This window comes from Acyrthosiphon pisum, chromosome A1 (genome assembly GCF_005508785.2).
Source record: "Acyrthosiphon pisum isolate AL4f chromosome A1, pea_aphid_22Mar2018_4r6ur, whole genome shotgun sequence".
Classification (NCBI taxonomy): domain Eukaryota; kingdom Metazoa; phylum Arthropoda; class Insecta; order Hemiptera; family Aphididae; genus Acyrthosiphon; species Acyrthosiphon pisum.
Genome location: NC_042494.1, coordinates 96,828,535 through 96,844,731, shown reverse-complemented (window position 1 = coordinate 96,844,731; position 16,197 = coordinate 96,828,535). Strand labels below are relative to the sequence as shown.

Genomic DNA, 16,197 nt, shown 5'->3' with positions numbered 1-16,197 from the left:
TTTTTGTGTAGTTTGTTTAATATCTTCAATATCAACATTTTCTTTAATTTTTTTTGGAACAATTGGGCAACAAGCTTTTTTCCTTATTACCAAAAAGCATAATTCATAACGAGCTGATAAAATAATTTTTTTTTTTAATTGTGAACGAATTTGAGGTTTTTTTTTGGTTTGAAAAAAAATTCTTTATTCATTGCTCCGCTCAGAATCTAATATAGTTATTTTAGAACATAACTTTTATAAAAATATTTCCTAAAATACATTACTTCATTCATAGTCGATCTTAGATAACTTTTCAATCTTTTTAAGGTTGAAAAAGATCTCTCTGGAGTGGCTGTAGATACTGGCAATGTACAAAATTACAAAATTTTTGAATTAAAAAATGAACTCGGTATTTTCCAAACTATTTTCGGTACCAAACTTATAAAAAAAATCACAATGTTAATTGAAAATGTTGATAACTGAAGATTCAAAATTTTTTTACAAAATCCTTCGTATCGTATGATAAAATTTGTTTTTCTTAATCATTTAAAAACACAACATTTAACATGTACGAAACACAAGTCAATGGGGGGGGGGGGTCCGGACCCCTTGGACCCCCCGTAAATACGCTCTGCATATGCGCAATGCGCATCTTGAAAGACAGGCAATTGACTAGTTTGGGTCTGCGGACAGTTTTTTTTCAATTTGTTTATTTTTAGTACCTACAATACTGTTAAAAACAAACATTAATAAGATGTCTAAAAATTCTAAAGTTCAAGTTAATTTTATTTCAAAAATATCTAAATTAAGTTAATTTTCGTCCGAAGAATAATGCAAATTTTTCAATGTGTTTTTACTTTGATGTATCATTCTAAATATCCCTAATAATATTCTTGAACGTAAAGAAAAACAATCTAATAAATCATATTATGTGTCTGGAATTTTTATTTTTGCTAATCAGCTAATTTTAACTTTACAGTTAAGTTACTTTTTTTTTCAAAGTTAAATTTTTAAGTTAACGAGTTAACGAAAAATTTTTAACATGCCCAGCCTGGCCTAGTGGTAATTTGATGGTTGGTTTAATTTTTACAAAATTAGTATCACGATGTAAACAATATAATAGGTACGTTGTGTTTTTGGTGCTTGCATGTATTCGAATTCTGATTTTTAGAATTTGTTAAACACACCTTATGACCATATTTTTAATGTATTATATTTTTTGTACTAAGAAGTGTCCTGTGCACTGATCAAAACTTCTATTTTTCAAATGAGAACAATTCGTTTTTACTGCAAATTTTATATAATGGATGATTTTCTTGAACCTTTTTATGCGTATTTAAGGGGCAACATATAGGCAAATTCTAATATCGCCTTGGATCTATAATATTATGATTATTTGCGTGAGTGAAATTCAATGCGACCACCAATCTCGTACGCTCATGTATATATCAATAATTCGATAAAAATTCACAATTTTATTATTTTATGACAATTTATGAATTACACTTGTTGTTTTGACAAAATTAAAGTTAGTAAATTACAGTTCACAATAATATAAGATTTAATACTTACAAATGGTCCGTACGACCTATAGATAATTTTCTGATGAGCTAAAATTTTTGTTCAGAATCAAAATCGGACAACGTAAACTAACTTTAATTTTAAAGGTTTTTTTAGTTTAAATTGACAGCAGTAGGGAGGCCTCTAAACTTATAATGATTAGTTTGATGAGTTGTTAAAATGTTTACACTGAGGATAATAACCCTCAAAAATGGTTTTAAAAAATATAAACCATACTATGTAATATTATAGATGTAGTATTTATTATAATTGGATCATCTTTACAAATTACACATATTGATAGATCAATAGTGACTGTTAAGGCTTTTTCAAATCATCCAAGCCCCCTAAATATCTACTTAAACCATTGACATAGACAATACATATATATGATATTATTATGCTTAGTACATACGTAATTATAAAACTCAAAAACTATTAGCTTGAATTTTGATTGAGATACATCAAAAATCTCAACAAAAAAAATATCTGTTTGATAATTAAGGGGGAGGAGGGTAGTTTCTATTTGAAAAATAGAAGTTTGTAATGTCACATGATCATCCTGAAGTGGTACATAAAATAGTCGAAAAAATGGTTTTCAAGTGTATAAAAAAATTCCAAAAATCAGAATTTAGTTATTGTATGCATAACAATAAGCACAAAAAACGGTGAGTATGCTTGCAAAATCACTCTGTATGTATATATTTTTTTATCAAAATTCTATATCACACTTATCAATTAGAACAATAATTGATAGTGATAAAATTATTAAGTAAGTTAAACAATGTAACAGAAAAAAAGACAGAGAGCAAAGGCCACCCAGCGGAGGTACTTCAAATATATATTTTTAGAAGCGTTTTAGAAATATTGTAGTACCTTATGATTGTATTTATATGTATTTTCATTCCTAAACAGGAAGAGCTAGAACCCGTACAAAAAAAAAAAAAAGATTATATTTCATTTCATTTATTTCCTTATTTGTTCTTAAACCTTATTTCCCAATATTAAAATTTTTCCATCAACTCATCAAATCATGTTATGTTATCAATGTCTATGACAAACGTGGCAGTTGTGTGACACATTTTTTACATGATATTGAATTTTGAAAATAATATATATACCACAATACACTGCAATATTATATGCGTGAGCTTGAGTATAATAATATTGTTATTCCTTAAAAATGGTCTTATAAAAATATAAATAATAATAGTGTAGTTATTGTGTAATAATATTAGGTGTAGTATTTATTATACTTGGATCATTTAGAAATTATTTATATTGATAGATCAATAGTAATTGCTATTTTTTTCTAATTATCTAAGCCACTAAGCCCCCATATCTACTTAACCCATTGGCCATTACCATAGACACATTATATTACTCAAAAACTACTCGTTTGAATTTTGATTTTGGTAGGAACATCAAAAATATAAAAAAAAAAATGTTTGCTTAATAGTTGAAAACGTTATGACTTATGGTCGTACCTAATGATAAACAGGAATAGTAACTCATACAAAAAAAAAATTCTTATATTTAATTTCATTTTTATCCTTACTCAGCTTATTTCCCAACATTACAATTTTTCCATTAAATCAAATCATGTAATGTTATCAATGTCAATGACAAACGTGGCTGTTGTGTGTCATAATATTTTATATGCGATATTGAATTTTGGAAATAATATATATAGCTACTGCATACACAATATTATGTGAGCTCGAGTATAATAATATTATTATAACTGTTGTTGCATTTTAGAGTTATCGACACAATGCCATCGACGCGCAGGTTTAAATAAAAAAAAAACAACAATGCTATATATACAAAAAATAATGAACTTTGCAGCACACATCGTATAATAGGTACATAATATATATTACACTACACAATATATTATATTATATTTATCGGAAATGTTTACAGCACATATTTCATGTTCATTAAAATATGTTTTCCGATAGAAACATAATACTGTTTTGGCTACTTATACGCAAAGTTACACGAATGTCCGTCATTCCAAATGGACGAGATACGTGTTATTTTTAGGAGTACTCTCCCTAACCCATTTTCTATTTTGCTCTACGATCCAACAAATCGTATATTACATAAAATATTATAATGCACTTAATACTCATATATATGCCTATAAGTTATGATAATAATAATAATAATAGTAATACGTATAATAAAATAAAAAAAAATACTGCACATTTATCAAAAAATAAATAACACGAGATGCACATAAAACGCACAAATACTATCCGTGTAGGTACAAACACGTAAATATTAAAACTACATAATATGTATTATATAATAATAATAATAATAATAATAGTAATAGTAATATTAATATATGATGCGTACAAAATTCGAATGGAAGACCGATATACATATTATAATTATTATAAAATTCTTCGTTTGTTACACGATCGAAATATTCTCAGATCACAGATATCCTTAGAGTTTATATAAAAACAACAAAACATAAAAAATAAAAAATAGAAATAATTAAAATGAAATCAAAGACCAATGTTGCCATCGGTGAGTAGGTACCTATACACAATACTATATCATAATAATGATAATCATGAAATATTATTAAAGACGATACTGATATATAATGTACTTACACACATCACGACGACGCGGAATAATAATAATAAAAAAAAAAAATATACGAAGACATAAATATACGTCCGAAGAATAAAATAATTGATTTTTGTGTGTAAAAAAATAAACGGATATTAGTTTTAATTTTTGCTCGCTAACTCCAACGACGGTCGCAACGTCAGGCAACCTTCGACCCAAAAGTTTGGTCTATCCAACATCCTCTGCCACAAGGCAATTTCTTTTTCGTTGGAATCCATCCAGTCGACTGGTTTGCCGTCACACATACCTGAAAAATTCATAATTTTTTTTTTTAAATAAATACATAAAAATCATTGGTAAGTATTTCCATTTTTTAAGTATATACAACTGCAGAGTTACTCCTTTATGGATTTAATTAACCTAACCTTTAAATTCGTTTTACGCATTACCATTTTAATTTTGCATACATAGGGGCTAAATAGGTAGATCATACAACACAATATATCAGTGGAGGATTTTAAAAAAATTTCTAGGGGGGGGGGGGGTGGGCACCAAAACGTATAAATTACAATGTATATAAATGCATTTACAGAGGGCCCCGTGTCTGTGAGTGATCATTATTGGTTGATCACGTACTTATAAACTAGCATCATTCTCAACTAATATTCATATATTATGATAATATATAGAATAACTAAATTAAAATTTCATAAATAGGTAGATAATAAATTCATACCTGTGTACCTATATTTATAGTGTTAAATTTTTCGGATAACTCAACCCAAAAATAATATAGTTGTATACTAAATCCAATGGCATCTATATATTATCATATATATTTTTTTGGGGGTGGGAGATGTGAGTTATACTTTAAGAAATAATTGTATAAACAAAAATTAAGTGCTTAAAATAAATCAAGGATTATCGTGATTACTGATTGTAAATACTCATGGGTAAATGGTAAGGTTCTACACAAACCTAAAAAGGATATGTAAGTTTCTACATGAGATATTTAGATAATAATATAGAATATAGATAATATGATATATTGATATAGTTTCTCATAAACATAAATAAATATCGTAATGTTCCGGAATTGTAAATTAAATTACGAGCAAAATTTTTTTTCCCTCTTCATATTATTATGTCCTTGGCTGGTGTGATTAAAAATTTTTATTTGGTGCAACTTAGAAAAATAACTCTTTAAGGCACGAATATTATTTAGACGTTAATTAACCCATTAATGTCAATCGAACAATTCGTTACCAATTAATCAATTATTATATAGACTATATAATGACAATTATTCAGAAGTTGTTTTATATAAACGTATTTCTCATAGTATAGTAATATACAAAATTAAACAATATAATATATTGTATATTATATATATTATATATATTTTCATATTTTTCATTATTTGTACAAGTTAATAAGTTGCAATCATATCACAAGGAAAGCGTACCATTTTATTGTTATTAATTTTCCAAAGGGGATCATAAATGGTAAATCACTAGGTAGCTTATTTCTGTGTAGAAACTTTCATATTATATTTAATTTTCACTAACATATCAAATGTTATAGGTACTCGTGTAAGAATTTACAATCACCCAAATACACACAGCTGATCACACAACGCCCAAGTAAAATAACACTCATGATGTGTATACATATGGGTTGACAAATTCAGTAGAAAATAACAGATAGTGAAATTATTTTATAATACGTACCTATATGTACACTATTATTAATGTCTGTAATATATTTTATCTACATCACGATACATACCTACAAAATATTCTTCAATAAAAAAATTTTTTTTTTTTATTTTATCATATAATCATATAAATATTAATTATACGAATAATTCATTACAATATGATAAATTCACTGGGAACTATTCCGCCCAAATAAATACGCCACTGACGTGTTATGCTGTATTAAAATTTAACTCCACGACACAGGCCTTTAAACTACCTACTATAAGTACGATGAAAATAAGTGTTTGTTTCTCTATGGACGTGTACACCGGAGTGGTGCGTGTAACTCGCACGCATGGGGTTTTTGAAACTTTATACGATGCGACGTCTTCTCCAATCGATAATTATTGTTCATTACGTTTTCGTCGTCGCCGCCCACACCGATCCGGCAGGTGAAAATTACCATTGTCATTATTACGGCGTATATACGTCCTATTATGCTGTGAATTGTGATATCGTGGCCGGGAAACGCCAATGATAATAATTATTATTATTGCCACTATAACGGAGTGAGAGAGGTCGTGCGTACGTTTCAAAACCCGTTCTACGTGATTACAACAGTCAACTCAAGATGTCATTATCATCACAGAAGAAAAAAGTTCGTCGTGGATTTTACCTACTATTATATTTGTCTACAATAATATTATCGTCTGGTCCGATTTAACTAAATCATTCGGAATTTTTTATTTTTAAAAATTGATTGTTCATCAGTTAAAAAATAAATTACCTGAACCTAACGATAAGCGGACGCCTCCCAAGAACTCATTGCTGCCCAGCCGGTCGTGGTCCCAAACGGTAAGTTCCAGACTCCGCTCCGCCAATTCATCTGGAGATACGTCTCGGTACGTAAGGGTTTGGTTCCAGTTCGGATTGCACGTCTTTCGGGCTACATTGGTCTTCTGCTTGGAACTACGACCCTTGTCGGGTAGTAAATAACTGGAAAATGAGATAAAAATAGATTAGTATTAATTACATTTCACATCACCAACAATTACTCACCTTTTGCAAAACGGATCGGATGAGCCGTTAGACTTGATCGCTTGAAGGTTCTTTGCGTCTTTCACTAGCAGAAGGAATGTGCCCTTAGTACGTTTTTTTGAGTTCGGGTCGGGTGGCACACACTTCAGGCCGACGATAATTTCGCCTTTGTTACTGACACACATAATATCATCTAAAGGTTCTGTCTGTAACATATACAAAATCGTAGTCATTAGACACCGGTCCTTCGTTCGGTTTTATATTTTAATAAAATAATATACTTACTCGTTCCTGAAGTGGGTAGAGTTTTGGTGACGGATCGTCGAATATCATGTTCTCCAGAGGAAGTTGGACCTCGCCTAAGAAGTTGTTACGTCCGAACATGTCCGAGTGCCACACGCTTAACCACAGTGTTCTGCTGTTGAGCTCTTCCAAAGGTAGACTGTACTTGAGCACTTCGTCAAATATCGGGTTCATCGTGTGCTTCTTCACTCGGGTCTTTCGTTTGCCGGCCTTGGATTTGTCGGGCAATAGGTACACTTTTACGTAGCTAAACAAGTAAAATCGATGCATGCAACGGTTACTGATTATTTTTTTTTTTATCAAACCTGACTTTTAAGAAAAATATTTCACAGGCTTGTAGTAATAACGAGATCGAATCCTTAACACATTATACGAAGAATGCGATCAACAGAAAAAAATCTAAATCGATGACGCGTGGTACGAACATAAATAGTAATATTAGTAATAAGTCAGATGGAGCCAGATATTTAACACGGGACGAAAATTCAGACGATTTCAAGTTACGGGCAGAAATGTGACAAGGTATTTTACGAGGCGTTAAAAGTTTTTATTGCGAGGAAAGTTGTTGTAGGTACTAAATAAACCCTGAAGGGTGTCGGAGCTGGTTTTTTTGATTTCCCGCAGTTTTAAAAAATTGAAAATTATATTTTATTTTTTAGTTGCTAGGTACCTAATAATTATAATACTTTTCCACTAATCTACTGCCAGATGCCTATTTAAGGGGTGTTTTTGTATCAACAAAAATGGCTTCACAGGAAAAACTCTCACGCCTCATTTATATGTTGAATTTTGATAATTTTTTTTTGATCTGAAAGAGTACACTTTATATTATGGTCATCGTACTTACGGATCGGATCTGTTTCGTTTGGGATCGGCAGCTGCCAGGTCACGACAATGTTTGATGTTGATCTCGAACTGTGCCGCTTTATAGTTGTACTGAAGACTAAACTCCACCTCACCTCTGATAGGCACCATGCCGTACCTGCCCTCTCCGGCGCCAGAGTACACGGACGCCATGGAATCGCTTCTAGCCTGCGAATGAAGAAAAACGGACGTTGAGACAATGCGAGAGACACTAGTATTATAGTAGTATGTTAATTATAATATAATATAAAATATTGCGCGTACGAAATGAGCAGATTTGTGTCTTCGAACGCATATACGAAATGGAATCGATTTACGCTCGGGAGATTTGGAAAATGTCTGAATTCACGAGTGCCGAAATTGAACATTTCCTCCGAAACGAAAATTACGACGTTAAAATCATCCGCGGTCCAACGACGACGTGCGAAAACCGACACTACAGTCGTTATAATACAGGTCTGACAAATTATAACCAGACGGCATAGACAACATTTTTTCAAAATAACGACGACTTCAATTTATACACACTCATATTCAGTTTGAGTTCCAACCTGCCTTATTTTCGCTATAACACTCGAGACACGCCGTCGCGGTTTCGTGACGTGAAAAGCGTCACGAGTTGATTATTATTAATTAAAACCACCGTCACGAATCGATTAATAATTTGCGAAACGTTTGATGCATGAGGGATGTTACAATATTATTATAATATTGTTATGTTATACGCTACGTCAGTTTACTTTCAGCCATCGACCGTTGTACGAACGATCTGTCATTATTTTCGTTACGTTTTATGACGTGTCTATAATAGTGCGTACCTATACCTATATAGCTAACCTACTATTTTTCCCGAGTCGGAAAATATTGTCATCCTATATATAGTTTCAAATATAAAACCGTATACCTAGTGACTCCAAGAATGCAGTATCGCGATAAAAATAAATTAGGAAATTCGCTCTGTATAGACGATAACACTATAGCAGGTATCCGTTTTTTAAGCGTAATCGCGTATAACGACTATTATAATATGAACGCTCTGGAATCGCCGCTCTCGTTAACGGAGTTTAAACGCGCGCGAGTTAATAACATAATGGATACATACATATATATATATATATATAGCTTAGACGTTTATTATTATTAATAATATTATTCATAAGGCGGTATCGCGGAGTTTACCGAGAGAATTAAAGAACCACGATAAAGAAATAAGGGACGTAGTTGTAGTGAAACAAACGGTGGTGCAGTTACGATTAAACGGAATATACGACCACAGATTTCGGGTCCGGCCGCGGCACGGGAGACGTAGTTGTATTAATATATATATATATATATATATATATTAAACGTGTTATATATAACGACATCGTGGAGGCGAGGAAAATAATAGTTTAATAATTCAGAACATTTGCTAACGGCGGTGGTGTATATGGCGCAAGTAACTTCGTTGCAGCAATAATCTCACGATCGTAAGTATAATATATAATGTTATAATAATGAAATGTACAAAACTTCGCGTTTAGAGTGTGCGAGTGCGCACCTGTACCTATGTACATAATATAATATGTATGTAAACGCAGCAAAGTGAATTCGCGGGACAAACGAAGCGAAATTCGCGGAATGAGAAACCTTGAAAGTTGTGTTTGTGTTGTGATTATTCGTTTGGCAAGGAGAAAAAAAATAAAAAATAAAATCCTTCGAAAACACTCAAGTCGCGCCGAACGCGCACATTAACATGAAAAATAATTTTAATCGGGCCTCGCCGCCGCCGTTGACTCGAGCGAAATCCAGCAGAATTAATCGCGATAAATCCTGTGCAGCAAAACAAGACAAATGACGACGTCGTAAACACGTAATATCGTACCTATACATATATATATATATATTGAGAGGGGAAACCAAAAGTGAAGATAGCACACAACGCGGTGGTCGTATCAACTGATAATTTGCATTGTTTTAAATTCACGTGCCGTTTGGTAAAAGTATAGTGAAAGAAATAAAAAACGACAAGCGCGTGTGAAGTGCGTGGTATTACCTACCGAAAAAGTGTTATATATATACCTAACAGCCGTGCATTCGTCTTCTTTGTCTCACAAAACGTATAATTTTACAACGAGCACGCAGTTGGTTTAGATTAAATTTACAAATGAGATACAGAACTACTGTGACCCGGTGCAGAGATTTGAAAAAAAAAAAGAAAAGATTTTATTCTAATATCAGTAAGTTTTAAGTAAGCGTTTGAAAATATTTATAATTAAACTAATGACTTGTATTAATATAAAAAAAAATCCATGCGGCACAGCTGCTGCTGCTGTTATAATGTTTGTATATTTATAATTAGTAAATAATTTATGGATAAGTGAACTACGATACTGTAATTACTATATTATACCGTAATGCGAATATGCGATACGCACATTTGCCAAGTTTAAATATTTTGGAAGCAACAAAAATTGATACCAAAAAGTATAATAGGTATAGGTACACAAAAAGTGAACAATATTTTTTCAAACATACGCGCGTGCGCGTTAAATTCAATATCCGTTTTCCCTATAGGTTTCTCAGAGAATACTGAAAAATGGTCAGTCATTGTTCAATATGTGTAAATTTTCCAATTTCGTCTAAGCCTCTACGATGGTTAAGTATTTAAAAAACATCAACGTCATATGAAAAAACCAATGGATCCCTGCAATTTCCCAGATCCAGGATTTAGAATCTAAAGTGTTGCTATTACGACGTCCTATTCGTTAAACGTAGAGATTATAGAGGCCCGCCCGCATTAAAAATAATTCACGATATAACTCACACCGACCACGAAACGTTTCCGGACTTTTCTCCTCAAACTGATGAGGAACAATTTTAACACCGAGCGGAAGCGTCTGAATCGTGCGGATTAAACGCGAAAATACATTCATAGTGACAAATACGATCTAAAGTATTTTCGAGCGCGATAAATCTCATCCTATTCTATATAATATGCACAAACTTCGGTAAGTGTCGTTGACGCGACCACATTCCCACTCGCGTATACTATACATGTGAGTATAATGACACGTGTTGATGATTGATCCTCCCCCTTTTATCTAATTTACACTACTGCGTTGTATTAATATAATCATATATACCAATAAATTAACAAATCATCGTTTATAAATCGTTATTAAAAAAATGCGATCACTGCCATGGTAAAGTACTAGGACATGGTAATTTGGTATATCGTCCAATCGTCGCTCAATATACAAAGTTGAAGAAAATAGACTTAAGGGCACGTCGCACCTGCTGTATATTATGTTGTCTTACACACGTACGACATAGCAAATTTTCGTTCTCTAATTTCAAAGGTGTGTTATGAGTATGTAAAATATTAATATTTGAAAATGCTCATAATTCACTTAAAACTTAAAATAATATTTTATAATATTATATTATAATAAAAACTCAACAAGGGAACACAGATAATTTTCTTTCCTTAAAGTTTGATAATAGGTCAATTCACTCCATAATATCAAAACTAATAGTACACTATTGAAACTGGTAAACGAAAATTTGCTATGTCGTACGTGTGTAAGACAGCATATTGTGCAGATACGACGTCTTCTTAAAATATATTTAAATATTTGTACAATTTATTTCAAATAACTTAAATAAAAAAAAAAATAAGTACTGTGGAAAAATTTGTGTTCCTAGTCTCGTACACGGTGTACCGTGATTGTGTTCATTTTTAGTCCTAACGGATAATTTACCAATTTCAATAAAGATATATAAAATATATATTAGACTATATTTTATCATATATTTGTCATTGTATTTAAAAAGCATTTCAAGATGTCTTGTTCATTTTGAGAATTAATTATATGTAATAATCAGGGCTCGTAAGTTCATGCATTTGCGTATAAATCTTGCTAAGTTTTATTTAATTGCTAGATGTCATCGAAATCCATTTCAAGGTACCACGGTTAAATATGTGAAGTCTTATTTTGCATGTTTTTGCATATTTAGAGGTTTTTTGCATATTAGGCATCTTTAAGCATATTTCTATTTTATCGGGCATATTATACGTCATGATTTTGATATTCCTATTCACATTATTATATCAATATGCATTTTTTATGGAAATACTACCTATGAAAGAATCTATTTTTTAATTATGACATAAAAAAATAAAATATAACTATAAAAAAATTAATGGATAATTCATGTTATTTTAAAAATGGTTTATGATTTTTTAAGTAAGTATTTTTTAAGTGCATAGTTTTAGATATTTAGTGCATATAAATGCATATTTTTTTTTAACTTTTTAAGGCATATTTCAATGCATATTTTGCCAATTTTTAGTGCATAAATGTATGCTTATTTAGGCATTTTTTAGGGCATGAACTTACGAGCCCTGGTAATAATATATAGACTTTATATTACAGAGAGTGCCTATACCTATAATGGTGTTTTCATCGATGGTTAATTTATGGAAATAAATAATGATTTGTATTAACTTGTACATTGTAATGGATAAAAATATATGTACTATAGGATATTTTAAAAAGTATTTAAGTACTCACAAAGGGTACTCAAATACATAACCACATGACAGCTGTAACTGTACCTATATATACCACAACGGTGATCAGATTCGCTGGAGTCGCCAAAAATACATACAGTAAGTAGTAGGTAATGTAAATATATACGGTCCATCAGTCCATTACAACTTTCAGTGCCCCTAAACCTTTATTTTACGAATAATAATTTTAAAAAAAAACACTCACCACGCCCAGCGAAGAGCTGCTTCTGTGCGACAATTTTTCCATCTCGTCTTCGGGTTTCGTGCAAAAAGATGAACTAGCCAAAGGTTCCGAACCGCTAATGCCTATCGTCGTCCTGCAGTCGCTGTCGTTACCCGTAGCACCTGCACACGAAACAGAAATGAAAACAATTTTAATATTATTTTTATGGCTTTCTATCACCCCGAGCATAGGAGTTGTTCGTCCACCCTGTACGCCGTCAAACGATTAACCCGTCGTTTTACGAGCTATGGTCACACTACAACTGTACGTCACCCGATCATTTAACGATTATTCATTGTGGGTACCTACCGATATCATTACAGGTTTCGGTCGTTTTTTTTAAAAATTATTGTCGTATACTCGTATCTATATTATGCCACGCGCAAATCCATTACGTTGCCACCGAACACAATATTAGCGGTTTGTTATACCTACTCGTTATTTCATAGTTGACTTTTGTTGACAGTTGTAAGAGGCATTACCGTTTCGATAGTAAAGAACGCCCATGTAATTTATGTACAGATCTTAGAACGAATAATATAATATAATTGATTTATTTCAATAGGTACCTAACCTAACCGATATAATAATAACAGTCGTATTGATTCATAACAATATCTCACCGCAACAATATTATTATTGTCTGCGTTCAATGTTAAAATAAAACGCAGCGTCATAATAATATTATGGTTGCGTCGAGATATGAAGTTTACAATATTTAGAAACGTAATGTATTTTCTTTCGCAGTAATTATATACCTTGTTTGCATAGATATCCCGCGTGCAATTAAAACGTTGTTACTTTTTATAGTATAATAATTAAACTCGTTAAGATTGTAATGCTACTAATATGAGATAAATGTAGGAAAAACTAATTTCATATATTATGATAATTACTTGTAAAACTCTCCGGTATGATTTGATTATAAAACTGTTCGAACAACACATTATATTTGCGGAGCTAAAAAGTTTAAAGAAAGTATAATATTATGAGATGAACATAAAATTATTATCGCGTACAAAATCAAAATCTATATCTTAACGGTATCCTATACGCTATACATTGCAGGATTTTTTTTTCGATCGCGAATTAGCAATGACATATTCGAGAACCTAACCTATACGATTTTACAAAACCGTTTCCACTTTACGACGACACACTGCTCTACATTTTTAAATAATTCTAAATCGTAATAGTTTTGTAATTGTTCCGAACCGCGACAGAATTAAATAATCACCCTGTATATACGTCATTATAATAAAATATACATTGTCGTAGACCTATACAATATACGCGTCGTGTACGATTCCGTATTGTTGCAAAACACACAGCATAGGTAGACATATAGACATATACCGTTGCGAATAATATAATGAACGCGCCAATATTATCATTAATATCGTGTGGTTACAATAATCAACGGGTTGGAACTCGGCGTGTTTCACCTCTTTTAATTAACATTATGTGATGTCTACTAATTAACTAGCGCATCAATGAACACCGAACAGCACAACACACTGCATTATTGCGTATACATAATAATGTGTGTGTGTATGTGACGTGTGCGTATTGTGTATATTATATTCTACACGTAATATTCATTCATTGTTTTTTATAATTTTGTACAGCAGGTAAACTTATGTAACGAACAACGACCGAATTGTAATATCGAACTCCAATTCGATAATTTACACACGTACGTCGCAGGTAGTTTCGGTTATTTATTCCCTGAGAGTTCTGTACGCTGTATTGTTTGCATGTTTGATTCGTTTCGAAAACCCCTAAATAAAATACCTAGTTAAAATTTATACTTTATACGTATATTTTTAATTCTGCCCGGTTATATTTGTTTTACGCGTACCTAAATATGAGTTTTAAATTAGCAAAAGAAACTTGGAGTGGAAAAAATGTTAATTCGTACAAAAAGCTGCATGTAACCCGAATTCGTCGTATCCCGTCCGCATAACAAAATATTACGGATAAAATATGTGTTACATATTATTCACTATGGGTATATTATTATAAGGAAATCGATACGGTTTTGTCGTCCACGACGTTATAGGATGAATTAGCCAGTTATTATTATTAGACTATATAATATAATATGCATATAAGATTAAAAATATCAAATAACGAGTGACGATTATAAGGAATTTATAGATTTTTCGAGCTATGCGTGTAATATGCTTTGTAAAATGTAGGTATATGAAACGAGCACGAAAAATACTACATGGCCGCTGGGCGGGATAGGTACCTAAGCTATCACACGTTTCCTTAAATTCAAGCTACTTTGTACTTTGTAAGGAAATACGCGGAACAATGAAAAAGTTAATGAAAGTTTTCAAACGTGCACAAGTAGCGCGAATAACATTATAAACCTTGGCAATAGCAGGTGGCAATTAATACATGACAACGGTTGGAGCCAAGCGAATTATCATTCGAATAAAATTTTAATCGGTACGTTATTATTTGGACACCAATCAAGTGTACGATTCCCAGAAATTGTTGAAATAAAAAATAAATAATGACTTTCGTAACAAATTATGTTTGTCATTATACTATACACTATATACTATAATATATATACACTGCATATATATTATATACTATAATATATAGGTATATAGATTTATGTTCGTATTTGGTAAACCGAAGAAAATTTTCTCAAGTAGGACACTGCACCGTTCAGTGTAATAACATAGGAATGCAGGTTAAATAAATACCGATATTTTACGAGATTTATGATTAATAATATTATGCATTTTAATATAGGTAGGTACTTAACCTAACCTATCTACATATTAATTTTATTAAATATTTATATTCATTCTCCACAACTGCAGTCCACGTTCGCGCAAAGAGAAGGAGCATGCACGCAGGTATTACGTAAGATAATAATAATAATATCTGCTATAGTCCTCGCAGTTATTTAAATAATCGTTCGGAATTTCGAAATCGTATCTTTGATTTGAACAATGTCTGGGGTGGGAAGTATACAACGCGCGTAAATCGGACGATATTATACCACAGATATAATAATATACGTACAATATTTCACTACCGAGTCGACCTTCGATTCGATGTCGAACACTACCACGGTCCGCACATTTCGGACAATGCAGATTTGAACTTGGTTTTTTTTTTATTGGTATTATAATCTGTTTCTTTAGAAAACAAAAAAATCCGTAGCCAATTGGATTTTCATTATATATTTTCATCGAACGAGTAGTTTTAACAACGAGAAGCCGCGATAACGCCGCGCCATACGCATACGCGTATTATACATATTATATTGTGATTACGGGTTTTATGCTCCGAGGGCGGAATGGGTATTGTTTGACGTCAAGTGAAATTTTTGTTGCGCCGCTCGATTTACTCGCAGT

General features: G+C 31.8%; 1 protein-coding gene across 3 annotated transcripts in view; it reads right to left on the bottom strand.

The window, feature by feature from the left end:
• Positions 1–3,361: 3,361 nt before the first annotated feature.
• Positions 3,362–16,197, bottom strand: part of LOC100160321 — a 74,314-nt gene continuing 61,478 nt past the window's right edge. For all 3 annotated transcript variants that reach the window (XM_029487838.1, XM_029487839.1, XM_016802504.2), the window contains 6 exons: positions 12,797–12,936; positions 8,020–8,204; positions 7,155–7,419; positions 6,891–7,075; positions 6,619–6,827; positions 3,362–4,438 (listed from right to left, as the gene is read on the bottom strand). In XM_029487838.1, coding sequence (XP_029343698.1) covers positions 4,293–4,438; positions 6,619–6,827; positions 6,891–7,075; positions 7,155–7,419; positions 8,020–8,204; positions 12,797–12,936 — 1,130 coding nt within the window. In that variant the 3' untranslated portion in view covers positions 3,362–4,292. The remainder of the gene's footprint in view (positions 4,439–6,618; positions 6,828–6,890; positions 7,076–7,154; positions 7,420–8,019; positions 8,205–12,796; positions 12,937–16,197) is intronic.